General features: G+C 41.0%; 1 protein-coding gene across 1 annotated transcript; it reads right to left on the bottom strand.

Annotated features, from left to right (window-relative positions):
- Window positions 1-850: 850 nt before the first annotated feature.
- On the bottom strand, window positions 851-18,695 carry GLIPR1 (GLI pathogenesis related 1). The gene is made up of 6 exons (XM_004281909.3): window positions 18,423-18,695; window positions 17,378-17,623; window positions 8,105-8,217; window positions 4,025-4,110; window positions 1,175-1,201; window positions 851-1,075 (listed from the first exon to the last, which is right to left on the bottom strand). The coding sequence occupies exons 1-6, from the start codon at window positions 18,612-18,614 to the stop codon at window positions 921-923; spliced, it is 819 nt and encodes a 272-aa protein (XP_004281957.1). The 5' UTR covers window positions 18,615-18,695; the 3' UTR covers window positions 851-920.
- Window positions 18,696-21,489: the final 2,794 nt, after the last annotated feature.

Raw genomic sequence — 21,489 nt, 5'->3', positions numbered from 1 at the left:
AATTTATTAAGCTATCTCCTTTTGTAAAGGATTTTGAGATACTAGGGCATTAGTTGCCTTATCCCTGAGAAGTAATACCCTGATCACTTTTTTCTGAGTTTGTTTTGTTCTTTACGTAAACAGCAATTCTTTATAAATTATTGTATTCTCCATGTTTTTTGAAAATTTTTATACTAGAAGGTGGTGTATCTGTGTTTATATGCATTGCACCTAATCTATTCCAGGCACGTTTTATCTAGGCATGGTTTTAGGGGTAATTCTTAAGGTTGTTTATGTAAAGATTTTTGCAATGTAGCTACTGTAATTATCCATCAAATCCAATGTCTGAGGCCATCGGTTAGTCTTTAAATATAATCATGTCCCAGCATTTGGTTTTGAGGAAAATAGATTTTTCAGTGCTCTAATGGCAACAAGTAAACATTTAGGTTTATCCCTTTTTGTAATCTTATTTTACATTTTGTTCCAAGAGTAATCCATAATCCAAAAGTGCAAGGCCTTTTAAATTAATTCCATTACTATTCCAATATGAGTCTGAGGAAGTAGTAAACCAGAAAGACATCAAATTTGCAAGAGAACAGGGAAAACCAGATATTTGGAGTTGAAGCAGCAGGCAACAGGTTACATAGAAACGCTTTTTACTGATGAGGGCCAGGACTCGCCTAAATCTAGCTCACTGATTTTACATATTTAGAAGCTAAGGCACACGGGGGGTAGGTTACTCACTGAAAGTCACAGCTGTGGCAGCATGAAAACAATGCTTCTTCATAAAAAGTGGAAAGTAAAGATGAGTTTACCTTCTAATGTTAGGAAATTGAACCATTTCTTCTTTTGAGTAAGGGTTTGCTGCAAATTAGAAATAACACCCAATTTTATTTTTTAAAGCCATGTACGAATGAGGCTTTTTCCCCCCCTGGATTGTATTAGTTCAGAAGAACTAAATGAGGGTATTTGTGCTTGACCAAACTGATAATTATAACACTCAGTATTAGGATTGGTGGAGTAACAATGAGGAAAAGAGATGTGTATCTGTTACGTGGAAATATTGGCCAGTCTGGAAACACAACAGAGTAGTAACCTGTGAAACAAACATAAAATATACTCTTAAATGTTATTCCTCATAATGCAGTAACATAGCTCAGATAGATCTTATACAATTTAAGGTTTATATACATACGTGTCACTTTGTCTCGTTGTGGGTTAGCTATAAAATAAGAAAGAAAAGAATTAAAAGAATAGATACTGGTGAGGCTTTTGTTTTCTTTTAAAAAGCCAGGTCTCTTAATTATAACCATTGACTGTTTCAATCAACTTGTTTATATAACCTTTATATATAAACTTTTTATATACCACTACTATAAATGGAAAATCATTTTACATAATGTAACTGGCAGATAAAATAAATGCAATTAAAATAAAACAATTAAAAATAAGTATTAGTAATAATCAGTGTGAGCAATTTATTAAAATATTTTCCTGAAAGTAAGTTTCTCCTGAGAAGAATGATACTATCTATGGTCAGTAATGAAGAGACAGTGGCCTCTCTCATACATTCCAGTCTGTCATTAGTATATCAGTAGGGCATTTGGATATCAAAGTCATATTTACTCCTCTCCTTCCACTGAGCTTTATTAAGATTTTGACATTCAGAGCACTGGGAAGAGAATTCCACATCTGCCATAGCCTCCTTATACTTTTTAAATGGTCAGACACCTCTTTTACACCGGTTCTATGCCAGCTGCTGTTGCACTCCTATGGTGGAATCCATCAAGGAGCTGACCCTCTGGTACTCGTGAGCATCCCTGGTCATCATACCTGTGACTGACTGGGCTTTGCTGTGGTGAATTGCGACGAAGCTTCCGCTTCTTTAACTTTTCCTGGCAGTTATATCCATGAAATCAAGGTATGATATGCTTGCTAGTTATATTTTTTCTTACATATATATATTTTTAAAATGTTAAACATTCAACTTTTGAACATTGAAACAAATGTCATCCATGCACTAGCTAAAAATCAGCTTGTGTACCATTGGTGTGCCCAGCACATTTTGCAAAACCATCCTGATTTGGCCTCCATTGGTATTTATTGAACCTACCAGTATCTAGAAGACCACAAAGGGATTTTTTTCCTCCAGTGTTTGCCACAATTTGTCAGAGACAAAATCTGATAAATAAAAGCTTTTATCCTCTAACCCTTACCCTCCTGCAAATTAGCGTGCGTTTTCCTTTGTCTCTCTTCAGAGCCCAGGGGCTTTTCATTATTGGACTACAGCCTTAATTTTCTGAATTTTATCCCACAAGGTTAGAGACCATTTCAGGCTAGATCTCTAAGATTAAAAGCTAAAACTCCAGCAGTTTTCTTCTTGTTATCATTGTGCTGGTGGTGGTGTTACTGTCTAGATTTTTATAGAGAATGATTTTTTTAAGGAAATATGCAAATTAGCAATTATTTGCTTTCTAGACTAGGCACTTTGGTTACAAAGTTGAATTAGATAGGCATAATTCCTGCCTGTTTGGAATTCAGAGTCTAGTGGGAAAGACAGCTAACCAGTGGCAACAGTTAAATTACTTTTTACATAATTTAAAATTATTGTCTCAGTTTTCATCACAGATTCTAAAGAAGCATGAGTGAGTCTTGTTCATGAGCATAAAAACATATCATCTAAAACTTGGGCACAAAGAAGACACCAAAATACCAAGAGTAAACTCAAGATCTGAGATTACAGGAAGGATGAATTTGGGGATAATAGATAATATTTACTGAGTGATACTGTATGCCAGGCACTTGGTCTAGATATAATTTTTTTTCATTCGTTTCACGAAACCTGTGAAGAGGTGCCACCGTCTACATTTCATTAATGAGGAAACAGGTCCAGACACTTGCCCAGCGTCACAATGGTGGAACTGGAAATTGAACGCTAAAATCTGTGGTTTTAACTCTTATGTCATACTGCCTAACTTGGAAAAAAAAAAAGACATGCTTTCGTAGTGTTGGAGTAACATGAAAAATTCAGTTAACATTGGTGCTCTGAGAAGGGATTTGTTGCACTATGGCTACATGTTAGTGAGTTCTCTAAACAAAACTAATTATGAGGGGAAGAATGGTTGAACTGGAGAGAAATGACTGGCTCAGAAAGCTGGTAGAAAAAGCGTCTCTGTAGCTGGAGTAAAAATGAGAACTCACTGTTTACAAATCAGGAGGAAGGGAAAAGCAGTTGAAAAGAATTTTATAATTTTAAACCCGGAAAGGACCTTAGGAAATGTGTAAGCAATGCAACACTTTGGCCAAACAAAAATTTATGTAGTTAAACTCAGTCTACTCTACCCTCCTTCCGCTCCTAGCACCCCGCCCCAGCCCTGCAGCCCTGAGGGGTTCAGTTAGTTACAGATCTGGACACAAAAGTCCTAGAGGATTTGCACAACTGCAGTAGCTTGATTGAGGTTTTCCTTCACACCATGGCAAAAAGTAAAGAAAAAACATACTGAGATGGAAAGGAATGTGTCTGGGACAGGAACCATAAATAGACTCTTGGCCAATTGTGTATTAATATTTCAAAGTTATGTAAAACATCCTTGGAAATGTAGCTTCATTGGCCTACACTGTTCCTCATTAAATGCTGTCTAACTAGTAAAAAGTGCCACGTTGCAGCTTTATTTATCTGATTCTAAAGATGAAAATGCAAGTCTTGAGTGCTTGGACAGGTAGTATCACACAATTCAGAATTCTTTTGGTTAACTTTGTTACACAAATTTTTGATCTTGCTGAAATTAGCAAATCTTGGGTCTACAGTTTCCCAGCATCAGAGTCGTTTGTTGTTTGTCTGATTAGCGCTAACTAAAGAATATTATTTGCTTCTTTAAATTTCTCTTGAACCATATATTCATTCCCAGGTTTGATTGCAACCCTGATGCCACTTTCCCTGAAAACAGATGTTAGGATAAAGCAAACGTTTGCATTCTTAGCTCTGTAGAAAGTTACAAGAGTTTTGAACACATTGTATTATTGGTAGATTGCTCCTTTTACTCACCACAAAGATTGTCCAGACAGTTGTCGTTACTGGGGCAGGCACTGCATGTGGATCCTTTTTTATATGGCCAGGTTGGGTAATTGCCTCTGTGAAGTAGAGGAAAACTGTCCATTAGGAGAGTTTTTGGTTTCTTTTTTTTTTTTCCAATTGCAATTTATTATGGTCCTTGGCTAAATCCTAGGATGAAAGTCTGCAGATTCAGAGGGTTGGGAAGAGAAGAGGAGAGGGGGAAGCAGAAATGGAAGCCTGCTAATATTTGCAGAGTTCATTCTAGGTGCCTGTGTTTAGGAACCTATGTCTTAATCATCTCAGTTAATTCTTAAGACAACTCGGGGAAGAAGTTATTTTTATTTCTATTTTACAGATAAGGAAACTAAACCTCTAAAAAATAAAGTAACTTGCCAAAAATCACAAGGTACAGATGTCAGAGTCAGAACGAAACCTAGATTTGTCTGATTTCAGAGCAGTACTCCCTCTACTTACTGTCTGGCCTATGTGATCACTGCCATCCAAAAAACTGTCCGTCTTAGAAAAGCCATCATGACCCACATTTTTGTTCTCCTCAGTCTAGCAAACCTCCATAGTTTTTATTGGATGGGAGCCATTTGGCTGGGGAAAGGGCTTTCCAAAAGAATATAACAAGAGGGCTTCCTTGGTGGCGCAGTGGTTGAGAGTCTGCCTGCCGATGCAGGGCACACGGGTTCGTGCCCCAGTCCGGGAAGATCCCACATGCTGCGGAACGGCTGGGCCTGTGAGCCATGGCCGCTGAGCCTGCGCGTCCGGAGCCTGTGCTCCGCAACGGGAGAGGCCACAACAGTGAGAAGCCCGCGTACCGCAAAAAAAAAAAAAAAAAAAATATATATATATAAAAAATAAGAAATATGGGGTAGTTTCTAAAATGCAATTTGTTTTCACATAAAAGATGTGATATGAATAATAGATAATAATTACTGAATACTCTTCGTGTCCTAGGCAGTGTTCTGAGTATCCTCGAATGAATCAATCTTCACAATAACCCTATGAGGAAGATACTATAATTTTTTTAATCCCCATAGCTAGAGGCTGAGGCACAGAATGTAAGTAATTGACCAAGATCACAGATTAGAAAATGAAATAATAACCAAACATTTTATATCCCCATGAATATCTCTGGAGTAGTAATGATGAAAGGCTGTACATTTATTTCAGTGAACCTGCCATTGCTCTAATCTTTTTTGGAACTCTACTTTTGGAAAGGAGTTCTTAACTTTTTCATGTCATGTACCCTGTGGCAGCCTGGTGGAGCGCATGGGCCCTTTCTCAAAATAGTTTAAAAATACCGAAAATAAAGTTCATAGGATTATAAAGGAAACAAATTAAGTTGAAATAGTTATTAACATGTTTAAAATATTTGTGATATACTAATATGTACTTCTCAAGTATTAGGTAAGAGCTAGCAGGGAGTCTAATAATTACAGTAATTTCAAGGTAGTGATAAAAACTATTTTGAGAGAGATGCAGCAACTACAAAGTGATATGAACATATCTGTGATAAAGATACAGGTAGTGCTGTACAGTCACAGCTATTGCTGATAATGATTGGAGTGTTATCTTCATCAACGTTACTTTCAATAGAAGTTACTGAAAAAGATGTAACTTTTTTCTAATCCAAGTTCATGGACACCTCTCCCTTAATACTATGCGTTAATTTTCAGAGTTGAGACATTACTTTTTATTAAAACCTCATTTCCAACTAAAAAGATATGTTCAAATCTCGTTTGGCTCCAAATTAATTTAGGTTGTCTCAAATTTACCCTTCTGCTTATGTTACCCTGTGGAAAATAGTCAAAGGAATATAGTAGAGATTCTGATAATTATAAAAGATATCCAAAATGGACATTAATCATTGGAGTATCTTTCATTGTTAAAAAGCACAGTACTCATTGAGTCGTTAAATTCTAGAATGTTTTTGATGCAGTCATTTATGCTGCTTCATACTTTAATTGTGCATTCCATACTTTAAAGAAGAGGGGAAAATTGCTACTTCAAAAACAAGCTAAAAACAAGGCAGTTGTGACTTCTAGGGAAATAGAATTCATCTTGGGAGAAACATGCTACTGGAAAGGCCTGACTTTTGTCTAGATGGGAATGATTAGGACAAAGATATCTACAGTCTCCCAAGGTAATAGAAATAAAGCAAAAATAAATGAGACCTAATCAAACTTACAAGCTTTTGCGCAGCAAAGGAGATCATAGACAAACGAAAAAACAAACCATGGACTGGGAGAAAATATTTGCAAATGATGCAACCGACGAAGGGAAGTTCATACAACTCAATAACAGCAACAACAACAAAAAAAACAAAAAATGGGCAGAAGATCTAAATTGACATTTCTCCAAAGGACACATGGAGATGGCCAATAGGCACATGAAAAGATGCTCAAGATCACTAATGATTAGAGAAATGCAAACCAGAACTGCAATGAGGTACCACCTCACACCGGTCAGAATGGCCATCATTAAAAAGTCTGCAAGTAATAAATGCTGGACAGGGTGTGGAGGAAGGGGAACCCTCCAACAGTGAGGGTTTACATTCCCTCACTGGGAATGTAAATTGGTGCAGCCACTATGGAAAACAGTATGGAGGGTACTCAAAAACTAAAAATAGAGTTGCTATATTATCCAGCAATCCCACTCCTGGGCATATATCTGGACAGAACTATAATTCGAAAAGATACATGCACCCCAATGTTCATTGCAGCACTATATACAATAGCCAGGACATGGAAACAACCTAAATGTCCATCTATGATGAATGGATAAAGAAGATGGAAGATGTGGTGTGTATTTATATATATGGAATACTTCTCAGCCATAAAAGAAGAATGAAATAATGCCATTTGCAGCAACATGGAGGGACCTAGAGATTATCAAAGTAAGTCAAGTAAGTCAGAAAGAGAAAGACAAATACCATATACTATCACTTGTATTTGGAATCTAAAATATGACACAAACTTACCTACAAAACAGAAACAGACTCAAAGAGAACAGACTTGTGGTTGCCAAGAGCCGGTGGGGATGTCAGGGAGGGATGGAGTGGGAGTTTGGGATTAGCAGATGCAAACTATTACATACGTGTATAGCTGAATCACTTTGCTGTACACCAGAAACTAATACAACACTGTAAATCAACTATACTTCAATAAAATAAAAACACAGAAAGACAAAGGGACCTAAAGTATTCTGCCCAATAAAGAAGTAGGAAGTTTTAGTTTCCTTGGTTGCCTGTCAGGGCCTCAGCTGTCTTATCTGCAAAACAGGGGTAATAGTAGAACTTACAGACATTTTATGAAGATTAAATAAGTTTAATATATGCGAAGCACTTAGAACTATGCTTAGTACATAGTAAGCTTTATACAAACGTTATGGCATTGTTTTTAATTATTGTAATCTGTTTAAAACTTCAGTGCCATGGAAAATGCTCATATGTAATTTTAAGTAAAAAATAGAAAATGTGTATTTCCATCATCTCAGTTTTCTAAGTATGTGTACGATGCATAAGTACACATATATAAGTTTAAAGGAAGTGGGAGGAGAATGTCATGCGTCTTCCCATTTTCCAAAGGGAGAAAAATGATGTCTGTTTCAAAAACAAAACTGTCAAAAGTAAATGAAATAAGTTATATAAATTGAGAAATTCAATTCAGAGTGGGTTTTTGTTCTGCTTTGAAAAGTTTTTAATAAGTTAATAAATATTAAATGGAATATTAATCTTCCCATCTTGTGGTGTTATTACAATATCCAATTAACCTATGTCCCTGAAAACATTTTAGTTTTCGTACTCTTAAAAATGTGTTCGTGTGTGTGTGTTTATGTAGTGTTTATAAAGGTGTACACACAGACACAAACACAAATGCACATACAAAGAAAAAGGTATCAGTGTAAATGGAGTAAATCTCTGGGCAGAGGAATTAAGGGTAACGTTAATTTTCTCTTTTAAACTTTTTTTATTACCCAGATTTATTTTCTATAATGAAGATAAATACTTTTAAAATAGTTTTTTTTTTCTTTTCCCAGAAAGAGGTTAATTTGGGCACTTACGCTGGTCCATAGTTGCATATAAAATGTGCTCCATTGCGAAGACTTTCAAAGCCAGCAACTCGAGAACAAAACTGTACTGCACAGCCAACTTTGTAACTATCTGCCCAAACAATCTGAAAGAAAATACAGATTGTTAAGAAGAGAGAGATACTAAAATGAACACTTGAGTATGATTAGGCCTTCGTAAACACAGGCATGTTAACTCTACTTAGGCAAAGCAGTTACCGCCAGGGAAGTTTTAGGTAGTCAGAATTTGGTTGGAAAGTGTGTGTGTGTGTGTGTGTGTGTGTGTGTGTGTGTGTGTGTGTGAGAGAGAGAGAGAGAGAGAGAGAGAGAGAGAGAGAGATAAACATAAATAATAACTAAGCTAATTTTGACAGCTAGTGCAATGAAGAAATAAAACAGGCTAACAGGATAGAGAGTGACTGCTGGGGAGAAAGAGGGCTGCTTTCACTTGGATGTGCAGGGAAGGCGATACGAGTGTGGAGGCAGCATTTGAGATGAGGCCTGAATGATGAAGAGGCAGCGCTCAAAACATGCAGGAGACCAACTGATGGAGGAAGAGCATCCGTGCAGAGGGAGCCCTTGGGGCAAAGGCCCTGGCGTGGAGTCTGCTTGCGTGCAAGAGTGGCAGAAAGAAGGCAAGCAGAGGGGCTTCCCTGCTGGCGCAGTGGTTAAGGATCCACCTGCCAATGTAGAGGACCCGGGTTCGAGCCCTGGTCCGGGAAGATCCCACATGCCGCGGAGCAACTAAGCCGGTGCACCACAACTACTGAGCCTGCACGCTAGAGCCCGCGAGCCACAACAACGGAGCCCATGTGCCACAACTACTGAAGCCCGTGCACCTAGAGCCTGTGAGCCACAACTACTGAGCCCACTTACCACAACTACTGAAGCCTGCACGCCTAGAGCCCGTGAGCCGCAACTACTGAAGCCCGTGCGCCTAGAGCCCGTGCTCCACAACGAGAAGCCACCGCAAGGAGAAGCCCGCACGCCACAACGAAGAGTAGCCCCCGCTCGCCGCAACTAGAGAAAGCCCACGCAGCAACAAAGACACAACGCAGCCAAAAATAAATAAATAAAGGCAAGCGGAGCTGGGATCCAGGAGTTGGGGAAAATCACAGGCAATGAGGTCAGAGAGGAGCAGCTCATGGGGAATCTTGTAGTGGAGGGAGGGAGAGTCCCTTTTTCAGGTCTTAGGAAGGTCACTTTGGCTGCTAAACTAGATGGACTGAGAAGAACAAGGGTGAAAAGAGGGAGGGAATTCGGGAGACTGCTTCACTGGTACTGGAAAGAGCAGATGGTGACTCTCACTTCGGTGATGGTAGTGGGGTTCCCTAGAATTGACCAGGTTCATGGTTCAGCTTAGGGGTAAAGCTGAAAGAATTTGCTTTTGGTTTGAGGGTGGGGTAAGAGGGAGAGAGAAAAATCAAGTTAATGTTTGGGTCTGAACAACATTTGCTGAGACGGGGAAAATGAGGGAAGGAGGACGTGGGTGGGAACACAGACAAGGGGTTCTGTTCAGTTCCTGCTACTCTTGAGATGCCTGTCAGACGACCATCTGCCGGTCAGAAGACAGAGCATGGCTCGAGACACAAACCTGGAAAACGTGGGAATGGATTAGATCTTGTAAGCAAAGATAATAAACAACTAAATGAGAGCATGGGATAAAGAAAAAAAAAAACAGCCAGCAAAACATTGAAAGGGAGTGGCTAGTGGCATAGGAGGGAAAGCAAGAACAGGGCCAGCTTCCAGGAGAGGGATGTGCTGTCCCACTGGACCCCGTGATCAGAAGGGCCCCATACCTGGTTTAATTCAGTGCTGCACGCATTTTAGCACTTTCAGTGGCACTTTTCCCATGATTTTTGAACAAGGGGATCCACGTTTTCATTTTGCATTAGGCCACACAAATTACACAGCTCATCCTAACTAAGACTGTTTGCTGTAATAGAAGGCTGAAGAAAAAAGTAAAGTATTTTAAAAATCTAGTATGTGGGGGCTTCCCTGGTGGTGCAGTTGTTGGGAGTCCGCCCGCCCGCCGATGCAGGGGACACGGGTTCGTGCCCCAGTCCGGCAGGATCCCACATGCTGCGGAGCGGCTGGGCCCGTGAGCCATGGCCGCTGAGCCTGTGCTCCGCAACGGGAGAGGCCACAACAGTGAGAGGCCCGGGTACCACAAGAAAAAAAAAAAAATCTAGTGTGGATTTAAGCCAGCAATTAAATGCACTCCTTTTTACAGTGATACAAAATAGAATTTTAAATTATTTTTACATATATATATATATATATATATATATATATTTAGCAACTTTGTGACTACTTGTACCAAATACAGGGAGATGAATGAGCTGGAGCCAGTGGGTGCCTTCACAAAATGTAGAGAAAAGCAGTCAAGAAACCATTAGGCTAGGGTTTTGAGCTCTGTGAAGGGGAAGCAGAGGGCGCTCAGGGAGTTTACAGCAGGGATCCTGCTCTGAGTTAGTGAGGCCGAAGCTGAAAGTGAGCTGGTCCGGGAGGCCAGAGAAGGTTCCCAGCAGAGGGCACACCTGTGCGAACCAACCCCGAGGTGGGAAAGACTCACAGAACTGAGACAAGGCTGGTGTGTCTGCTGAAAAAGGTCAAATTTACTCAAAAAAAAAAAGAAAAAAAAATCAATTAAGAACAGGTCTCTGGGGAGAGAGTGTAGAGTAGGGGAAGAGGGTTAGGATGGAGGCAGCTCCTCCAAGGCTCATGGATGGAGTAGGAGGTGGGGGAGGAGCTAGGGAGGGCTAGGCAGTGTCGGGGGGCGGGGCCGGGACACTTTCCATTCTGTCCTCCTCCTTGTGTGACAACTGGGGAGGAGCTGCGGAGGCAGGTACTGGTCTCCCACAGAGGATCAGTGCTCTCCTTTGGTGAAGGACGGCCCTCCCTGGTTGAGGTGGGGTGTCTCCCTTCCCATCTCACACCCTGGAATCCCCTGCAGGGAACTCCAGGTAACCAAGTAAATCAGGCCTCTATCTCCCCGAGAGCACCTAGTTTTATGGCCATTCATTCTCAGGTTTGATGCTTGTACTTTAATTTCCCAATCATTTTTGTATTTATTTTTATATTTCTTCATTTCTATTCACTGCATCTCAAAGTGACTTCCTCTGGGGTGCTTTGTTTAAAATGCAGATTTCTGGGCCCATCTCAGTCCTACTGCATGAGAGTCACTGGAATTGTCCTTGAAATCTGTATTTTTTTAAAACTGAGATATAACTGACATACAAAATTATATTAGTTGCAGGTGTACAATACTGAATCAGTGATTCAGTATTTGTATATATTGCAAAATGGCCACCACAATAGCTAGTTAACACCTATTATTACACATGGTTACAAGTTTTTTCTTGTGATGAGAACTTTTAAGATATACTCTTAGCAATTTTCAAATACATAATACAGTATTGTTAACTCTAGTCACCATGCTGTACATTACATCCCCAGGACTTATTTATCTTAAAACTGGAAGTTTGTACCTTTTGACCACGTTCACCCATTTCACTCATCCCCCACCTCTGGCAACCACCAATCTGTTTTCTAAGAGTTCGTTTTATTTTTTTAAGATTCCACACATAAATGAGATCATATGGTATTTGACTCTGTCTGACTTACTTCACTTAGCGTACTACCTGTAGATCTATCCATGCTAATGACAGGATTTCCTTAAGGAAAATGTAGTATATTTATATACACACACATACACACAGGCACACACACACACATATTGGAACATTATTCAGCGAAAAAGTTTCTCTATTTTAACAAGTTTCTCAGGTGATTCTTATGCATGCTAATGGGCCATGTTGGGAGTACGATCGCCTGAGTCAATCATTTTATATTCTGATCCTCTGGTCTTTGAGCACTTTCCTCCAGTGTTGTATCTCAAGTGTCAAGTACTCTTAATCTTTGGGTTCCTCCCACACACACTTAATGCTTTATGCTATTTCTTTTATTCTACTTTCTTTTACATTTCTGATCTCTCTTTTCCAAGACAGTGCAAATGTTAGTTACCATTCGTCTTGTGTTTTAGTTGGGCTCTCTTTAAATCAGGTTGTAATTAACATAGAGGCCATCCGTTTTAGGTTATGAATTTTGACAAAAGCATGTAGTTGTGCAGCCGCCACCACATTCAATACCTAGAACATTTCCCCAAAAGCTCCCTTGTGCCCCTTTGTGGTCAGCTCCCACCCCCAGCCCCTGGCAATCACTAATCTATTTTCTGTCCTTGTGGTTTCGCCTTTTCCAGAATGTTACATAAGTGGAATCAGTTTAAATGTAGCTTTTTCAATCTGGCTTCTTTCACTAAGCATAAGCATTTGAGATTCACTCATGTTGTTGAATTCATTACTAGTCACTCTCCTTTTCATTGCCGAGTAATATTTATTGCATGGATTTATCAGTTTATCCATCCATTCAAGTTGGCCTCTTTTTAATAGCTTCATGGGCATTCAGTTTCTGGGTTCAACTCTGTGGGCTCTGGGGTTACAAAGACCAAGTTTATATTTCAGCTCAGCCACCCACTGTGTGACCTTGGCCTCAGCTTCCTCGTCTATTAAATGAGGGTAACACCACCTACTCCACAGGCTTATTTTGACATTCTAAATGGGCTAATAAGAAAGTGATTAGAACAGCTTATGGAACATAGCAAGCTCTCAGCAGATGTTCATGTTTTATTCTCTTATGACTAATTTTCTTCTGCTTTAAAACTTTTGAAACTTCTTTTTAATCAGGTAGATTCCTGTTGCATGTTTTCATTTTTTCATATGGTAAACAAAAAGAATTTTAAAAAATTAAGAGCTACTCACTGAGAATTTTCCTAGTGGCCGGTAGTGTTCAGCATGTTACATGCAACATGTTTAACCTCATAACAAATCTATAAATACATACTGCCCCAATTTTTCCTAGATGAGGTGTGGAACTTAATGCTACTTGACCACAAAGTGCTGTGAGGACAGTCCATGCCCTAAGCAAGATGCTTCCAGAGTGCTCTCCTTTTTAGCAGAATCAGGAAACTATACCTAACAAAAACATTGCATCTGGGGAACCCAACCCAGTGGGGGCAGGCATGTCTCTTCCTTCTAGCTAACAACCCCTATACACCATCTTCCCCTTTCAATTCTCAGTATGAGTCCATCTGACTCATTATCAGTAATATGCAACATGTACAAAATCAGCTAGACAAACTGAAACATCGCACACTTCCGTTCGTTCTGGGAGGGTGTAAAAATAAAAATTTCAACGGGCGGGGACAAAAAGAAATGAGATCAATAGTGCCATCTAGTGGGCATTATTAGCACTATCAAACCTGAGCTGCTGCCCACCCAGCTATTTTTTTTAATATTTATTTAGTTATTTGGCTGCACTGGGTCTTAGTTGTGGCACGCGGGATCTTTTAGTCACGGCACATGGGATCTAGTTCCCTGAGCAGGTTAATTTCCAGCATGAATTTAAAATGGTCCCCTGCATTGGGAGCGTGGAGTCTTAGCCACTGGACCACCAGAGGAGTCCACCGCCCAGCTTTTTAAGTCAAACTATTCCCAAACTTTACAAAGATGAACTGTCGGCAACAAAATATCTAAGCTAAATAATCTTCCATATCAATACACCAGAATTCTTCCACAATTGAAATCTCTAGTGAAGACAGAACTAAAGCGTTGAGTTAACATGTCAAGAAATATCACACTTTAATGAAGTAATAATGCATCTGGGGACTTCCCTGGTGGTGCAGTGGTTAAGAATACGTCTGCCAATGCAGTGGACATGCACGGAGCAACTAAGCCCGTGCGCCACAGCTAGAGCCTGTGCACCACAGCTAGAGCCTGTGTGCCACAACTACTGAACCCTGTGCACCACAACTACTGAGCCCACGCACCCCGACTACTGAAGCCCGTGCGCTCTAGGGCCCGCATGCCACAACTACAGAGCCTGGGTGCTGCAACTACTGAAGCTCACACACCTGGAGGCCATGCTCTGCAACGAGAAGCCACTGAAATGAGAAGCCTGCACACCGCAGTGAAGAGTAGCCCCCACTCGCCGCAACTAAAGAAAGCCCACGCACAGCAAAGAAGACCCAATGCAGCCAAAAAAAAAAAAAAAAAAAATGCATCTGAATCTATTGTCTTTACTCTGTACAACCACTGCTCACTGGCCAAAATCTGAAAATAGCTTGCTTTTTATTAACAATTAACATGAGGGTAAGTGGGAAGTTATAAATACCCACTTGAGGTAATTTCCAGCATGAATTTAAAATGGCAACTGAGTAATCTTGGACCTCCTAGCAAGATTTCTTGCAAGGATAAAAACAAGAAGTCTTCAATCAAGCTGTCAGAGCCTTCTTCCAATTGATGGAAAAACAGCTCATGGAAGAAATCTAAACTTTGTTCAATGACTACTAAGTACTACTACTTTACTAGATAAGCAACATATCTTATATCTGAATCCCAACTCTTCCTCTTACTAGCTAAATGACACTGGGATAACAACTTCTTGACCCCTCTGGGCCTGTTTATTCATCTATGGATAATAGCATCTCTTAGAGGTGTGTGGTGAGAGTTGAATGAGATCTTACATGTAGAGAACGAAGTACCACATTCATTTAAAAAGTAGTTGCTGGTGCTGTCTCTTCCCAGACCCAGAGGTCCCTGGACATCCTCTCCCTCATTTGAGTTGGGGGGTAGACTGTAGTGGTCTCTTAAAGAGAACAGGTTAGGATCACTCACTTTGGCTCTGCTACCTGTCTGAAAGGAACTGGATTTTAGGAAATGTTTTATGTCCCAAATATTAGCCCTCTTTTTTTTCCCCTAAATGCAAGAGGAAGATTTACAAGTAAGCTCTGTTAATTTGGGAAGGGCCATCTCTGAGATCTCAGGCCTCTATGACATATAATGAAGTTTCCTCCTCTTGTTTTGACTTCCTGGAATGATGGACATGAAGTATCTTTTAACTTGCAGGGTTTAGGAGACTGTTGTCAATTTAACAGTCTTTGGATTACTGTGTATTTGGTGGGTTAAGCTGCTTGCCATTCTTCTGAAATGCCAAGTTCATTTGTACACATTGTACACCTTCTACACCTTGTTAATTTTGCCTGGAGTTCTTTTTACATTTCTTTTTATTTGACAAACTCTCACTCAGTTTAAGAACCAACTTACATGTCTCCTGCTGTATGAACAAGTCCTGTGTCTCCATACCTCCCTTTGGCCAGGTCAGTTGCTCTGTCCCCATTGCTCCCATGGCACCTTGTCAGTTTCTCCGAGCTGCACTAGCTATACGCTATAACACATCCACTTACACACGTCTCTTCCAAATAAAAGTCACCTCCTAAGGGTCAGGGGCCATTCCCAGCTGTGTCCCTCATTCCCTGCCCCACAAGCCATTTCTCCTCCCTCTCACTTCTCTGCGATCGTACTCCCGAGTAAAATCTTAGCACGTAAGCTATTATCTCAGGCTCTGTTTTTTCAGGAGTCTGGACTAAAACACATGACCTGTACCTTACAAAGTACCTAGAATAGGGGAGAAGCTTAAACACTGACTGAGAGTCAGCACCTTCAGACTGACAATTACTCCTGGAGATTAATACCATAGTGCATAATGGCACCAGATACCGCTTGTAGGCACTCTGGATTTAGCTTTCTTGCCCTTTAGGATTTGTGGGAATCCAATGAAATTTATTTTCTGGTTTATTTGTTAATATAAACCAAAATTGATGGCTTATTGGGCAAGTCTAGGGGAGACCTTACTTATATTTCCAAGAAAGGGACCAAGCCTACTGATGATTTCATAGCTCCTCCTTGATTACAATAACCTTAAAATGAAAATTTCACTGACATCAACCCTTTCCCTCTCATTATAACAATTTCCTGTAACTGTGCCAAACGTGTTTCATCTATACCACCACCAGTGAGGTCAGTATCTTTATAAGGCTGAACTATATTGAGTTTTTCTACCAACATTTTGCTCTTAAAAACACCTAATATTCCAAGTTAACTGGCTTGTTAGAAATGCTTTTGCTCTCAGACATCATTTCAACAATTTTTTTCTACGTTAAAACCAGTCAAACATAGGTTCACTACTTTTAGTTATTGGTTTGACAAGGACCGCCAGGAAATAAAATAAATAAAATGTGGCCAGTATAGGGAGGCAGCATATTAAGAAGATTATAGAAGACTTTTCCTAGGGATTTGTTTCCACCATGTTGCAAATGTGAGTTAGAGTTAGGAAGCCAAAAACAGCTTGAATTTTAAAAAAAAAAAAAGAAAGAAAGAAAAAATCTCATCGAGAAGCTCTGAATGTGGCTATTGACACTGATACTGTAGATGTGGGTACAGGGTAGCTACAGGATCATTTGTACAAATTTATATGTTGACCTCTCCACTGGGTCTGGGACTTTTTTTTCGTCTTCATGTGGCACATCATAGATTCTTAGTCCATGTTTGAAAGACTAAGAGGATATGGAAGCATCAACTATTATTACCACAATTTTTTTTCTTTTGGCCACACTGCGCAGCATGCGGATCTTCCCCGACCAGGGATCGAACCCATGCCCCCCTGCAGCGGAAGCACAGAGTCTTTACTACGGGACCACCAGGGAAGTCCCCTTCAATTCTTATTGATGCTTCTGTCTGAGAGGCTTATTTCTCCCAGTTTTATAGTCCCAGAACAATTGACTCAAATTTCCTAGAGAACTCGTACCTGGAATAAATCCATTTACTCATAAGGTCCTTTGATTGTTCACAAATGGCACAAAATACCACGGGAAGACAGGTGTGATCAAAATTATTCAAAGGCTGTGCAGATTGGTGGGCCTCACATTTTACCTATGTCCATGTAACTACACTCTTCGAGCACTATCTCCTCTGGTATTGGAGTCTGTTCCATTTATTTATTTATTATTTATTTATTTATTTATTTTGCGGTACGCGGGCCTCTCACTGCTGTGGCCTCTCCCGTTGCAGAGCACAGGCTCCGGACGCGCAGGCTCAGCGGCCATGGCTCACGGGCCCAGCTGCTCTGCGGCATGTGGGATCTTCCCGGACCGGGGCACGAACCCGTGTCCCCTGCATCGGCAGGCGGACTCACAACCACTGCGCCACCAGGAAGCCCTCCATTTATTTATTTTTAAAGTAAGCCTGTAACCCCTACTCTCTAATATTTACAGGGACACTAGCTTACTCTATATTTTTCTTAACACCAGATTCCAGCTTTCTCCTCACCCTTGAAACGACGGCTTCCAGAGAATATAAGGCAGATACTTACCTGAGTATAATGGCCACAGACCTTGTCACATTTCCGAGTCTTGAAGTCATAGTACTGAATTTCGTTGTACCAGTCTGTGACGGCTGAAGACACAGAAAAGAGGTACAGAGACCCAGTCCAGAGGTTTTCTCCCAGTGAAGTGAAATTTGGGTGCAGCTTGTGGGGTAGCTTCAGCTGTATGTTGTGTGCAAACTGACAGTTCCTTGCCCATGCTTTTGCAATTTGGGCTAGTACTGGGTCCCAAGTCTGCAGAAATAAATACGAAACACTAGGAGGGTCAAGAATGGAGCCTGTTACCCAACGCTGTAACCGTGAGCAAAGTGGGAATTTGCATGGGAGGTGAGGCACGATGTCCAGAATGGAGAAGGACCACGAACATGTAGGTCCTCCGTATGTGGAGGATCATATTGTGGTCTTCAAGTTTTGACTAGCGTTAGTGGGAGACATGATAATCTAGTTTCGAGGAATTTAGAATCAAAGTGAGTGACACAGAACAACATTTCACTGAAGGTCTATTATGTTGCAAAATAACATGCTGGTTTCACATATTTTCTGTAATTTCATACCTACGATAGCCCCTATCGTAAGAAGCTCAGAAAGGTTAAAAAACCAGGCCAAAGCCACAGACCTAGGATTCAAACCCAAGCCTGACTGAATCAAAATCCTAGCCTTTCCCCCAGACGCCCTGCGGCCTCCCTGAGACAGTCAGTACTCTGCCGGCAACAAAAAAAAAGTCAACTTAGAGACAAAAAACGAAACCAAAAAAACCTCACAAAAATTAACAGGCAAAAAAGAGACATAAATTGCACCTGAGGACGTGTGCAAAGGACGTGTCCAAAAAGAGAAGTAAAACATACTTGCTTTATAACAAGAACTGAGTAGGCAGAGAGAAACTGGGTTCGTTTTGATCGCAGGTGGTGAATTTAAAGCACACCTTCTTCACCGCGAGAGCACTGGTCAGGATTACCAAGGATTCACCACCAAAATCAATCCACATTAGTTGTTTTTGACTGACTTCTGCCACAAGCCCTCATGTTTTTCTTACCATGTATAGCATATCACTGGCTTTTGGAGTCACTTCTGCTCGGAACTTGTTGTGCATTCGAACACAGTCTTTGATGAAATCTTCATTTTCGATATCTGGCAAAGTATTTGCTGGAGAGGAAGAACTGGAGACCACAGAGAGCATCCAGTGTGTCACAGCAAGTGTGACTCGCATGCTCAGACTGTCTGGCATGGAGACCCGGAGGCTGGAATCCAGAGGCACTGCAGGTCCCGAGGGTCGGTGAGCCGGTTTTACAAAGCACAGTCGACTTCAGCTTTGAGAAAACGGAAAGCAGAACATGAGTTCATCACAAGTGTGAAGAAAAGGGTTTCTCCATATATGGTTTGCAGCTCGTTTTGTGCCCTTAACCCTGTCTTTTCGGTGGTTCTCAGTGACACAGCACCTATTGCAACATGGATTTTTACGAGGTTACATCAGACTTTCTTTTGAGTTGGGGGATGTTTCCAAAGGAAGTTCTGGAATCTCCAGAAATAATAGTCCCAATTTTTACTGAGGTTCTGGTGGTTAAACAAAAACATCTCTTATTTCAATAAAGGTCTTGCCAAATACTTTTTAAAAACATTTTTTTTGGAGTCACATCAGCACACCGTGGTTAGAATATCTGGTTAACATCATCGCTCGACCTAGAATTCATTCACAATGGTGAATGTGATGGGGTTAAGTCGATTTTGTCCATTCCCCTCCCCCAAATGAAAAAAACAGTTACGTGGACTTTTGGAGGCAGCTGGCTACTGCTGCCAATGGATTCCTAATTTTGCAGCCTTTGCTAAACCTCTGTCTGCTCTTCTCCTAGATCACAACACAGAGCCTATTTCCTGGCCCTTCAGAGGCATTAATCAATCTCCTTTGAAGCTTTAATATTAGCTTTGTCCACACTCCAAATTCTTGGCTTACCTAATTTTGACAGACCTGTTCATCTATACCGCCATGAAAATAATGGGACTGCTGCAGGCATTCTAGGACAATCTTCTGCTTCTCAAGATACATCCCTGTAGCGTGTTTCTCATGCCAGTTAGCTCCTGCGGCATTAGGTGTGCCCCATGCTTCTGTGCAGTGGCTGCAGCTGCCGCCTTGATTGACAAAGCCAGTGTGCATGTTAGGCTCCCCTATTCATCTCTATGTTCCCCAGGCGGTGCCAGCTATTCTACAAGTTCAAAGGATACAGCAACTCTCTACACGGTGACAGGCCACTTATGAGCTGACTTTCTCATCATCTTACATCGTTGTAACCGTTTGAATCCAGCTACTTTACTACCCCTCCCTGATGGACAGCCCCGCTGTATCACACATGATTGCCTTGCAGCCGTAGAAATGGTCTCAAAGCCACGAGAGGTTCTCTCAGACACCCCTTTAGGTAACCCAGCCTGACTTCTATTTTGTGATGGCTCCCGTCAATGAAGTTTCTTGGGAAACATAACTGGTTATGCTGCAGTTTCCCCTCGTGGGACGCCTGCTGCTCATTCTGATGCCACAGGAAAATCAGCCCAAGCTACTGAGCTCATAGCTCTTACTAGAGCTTGTACCTTAGCAGAAGGGAAAACTGCCGCTATTTACACAGATTCCAGATGTGCTGCTGGAGTCTGCCTTGCTGTTGGCACAATTTGCAGATCCCGTGGCCTCTTAACTTCTGCAGGTAATCTTATTGCTAATGACCATATAGCAGCTGCCTTATTACAAGATATTCACCTCCCTTCTAAAACTGTTGTTCATTGTTCAGCCCATACCAAGGAAATGCTGTATCTTTAGGAAATGATCAGGCTGACAGAGTTGCTAAAATCCAGCTCAAAATGGACACCCTTGTTCCTTCTCTACCGAATTTTTAAACTTACTTGTATTCTTGACTGATTTTATCAACTGTTAAGCAAATGCCCCGCAGTCTGAAAGAGGCAAATGGGTGCAAAAGGGTGCTAAACAATTACCAGATGGATACATCAGGCCAAATGGACTTCCTATAGCACCCTTCCCTTTAACCTCTTGGCTTATATCCCATCAAGTGGGATATATGTGCAGATGGGGGAGAATTAAGGAAATACAAGACAATTGGTTTTGCCCTGGCATCCATAAAATTTCTGACCAAAGTATTTCCCTGTGTACTACTTGTAAATCTCCCCAAATTTCTGGGAAATACCTGGGATACCCCAAGAAATCCTCCAAGGCCCACATTCCCCTTTGTGGCACTCCAAATGAATTTTATAGATTTCCTCCCGCTTTAGGCTATTCTCACTGTTTGGCTGTTGTCTACATGTTTCGTGGATGGACTGAATCCTATTGGACTAGACGTGCCTCAACCACAACAGTGGTAAAGACATTAATAACTGAGGTTATTCCTCACTTTGGCATTCCTTTATGGACTGAATCAGATCAAGGAACTCATTTTACAACATAAAGCACTTGCTTGCAAAAACTCCAGGGTACTCATTACAATTTCAGACCCCATATCATCCTTAACCCTCAGGGAAAGTAGAACATAAAAAATCTACACATAAAAAAACTTTAGGAAAGATCTGTCAAGAAACTGGACTTAAATGGCCAGAAGCTTTGCCCTTGGCCCTTATAAAGATCCAGAATACTCCAAATAGGAGACATGGACTGACCCCTTTCAAAATGGTCTTTGGATACCCAATGTCCATTGGTATTTCTAAACCTTCCATTCCTGGGTTAAGTGAAGATTATGGGAACTTAGGTGAACAACCTGATGATATGACTAGCTAGATACAACAACAAATGTACATGAAGAAGGTAAAAGGGGCTTGGCTTCCATCAACTGATAAGCCTCGCCATCCTTTCGACCAGGAGACCAAGTGTACATCAAGGTCTTTAGAAGAAAACATGTGCTGTCACCTCCCTGGGAAGGACCTAATGAGGTACTGCCAACCACCTACACTGTCGTCAAAAGGAAAATCCTCCTGGATCCACGCAAGCCATGCCAACACAGGCCCAGAACATCCCTCTCAAGACAAGTGGGAGACAGATGCCCCAGGTGATTTTGAAAGATTTCCAGGGCCGATTCCCAGGGCCAGAAGCAGCCAGCGTCATGAAGCAGACA

The sequence above is a fragment of the Orcinus orca genome, chromosome 11 (assembly GCF_937001465.1).
Source record: "Orcinus orca chromosome 11, mOrcOrc1.1, whole genome shotgun sequence".
Lineage (NCBI taxonomy): Eukaryota > Metazoa > Chordata > Mammalia > Artiodactyla > Delphinidae > Orcinus > Orcinus orca.
This window is presented reverse-complemented; position numbering and strand designations above follow the sequence as displayed.

Bases quoted from the DNA above. Each gene is read 5' to 3' on its own strand.
- GLIPR1 (XM_004281909.3), bottom strand. From the start codon at position 18,614: ATGCCAGACAGTCTGAGCATGCGAGTCACACTTGCTGTGACACACTGG. The intron at 1,202-4,024 runs GTGAGTAAAAGG...CTTATTTTATAG, and splicing joins CTGTCTGGACAATCTTTGTG to CTAACCCACAACGAGACAAA. The intron at 1,076-1,174 runs GTATGTATATAA...TTTGTTTCACAG, and splicing joins ACAACGAGACAAAGTGACAC to GTTACTACTCTGTTGTGTTT.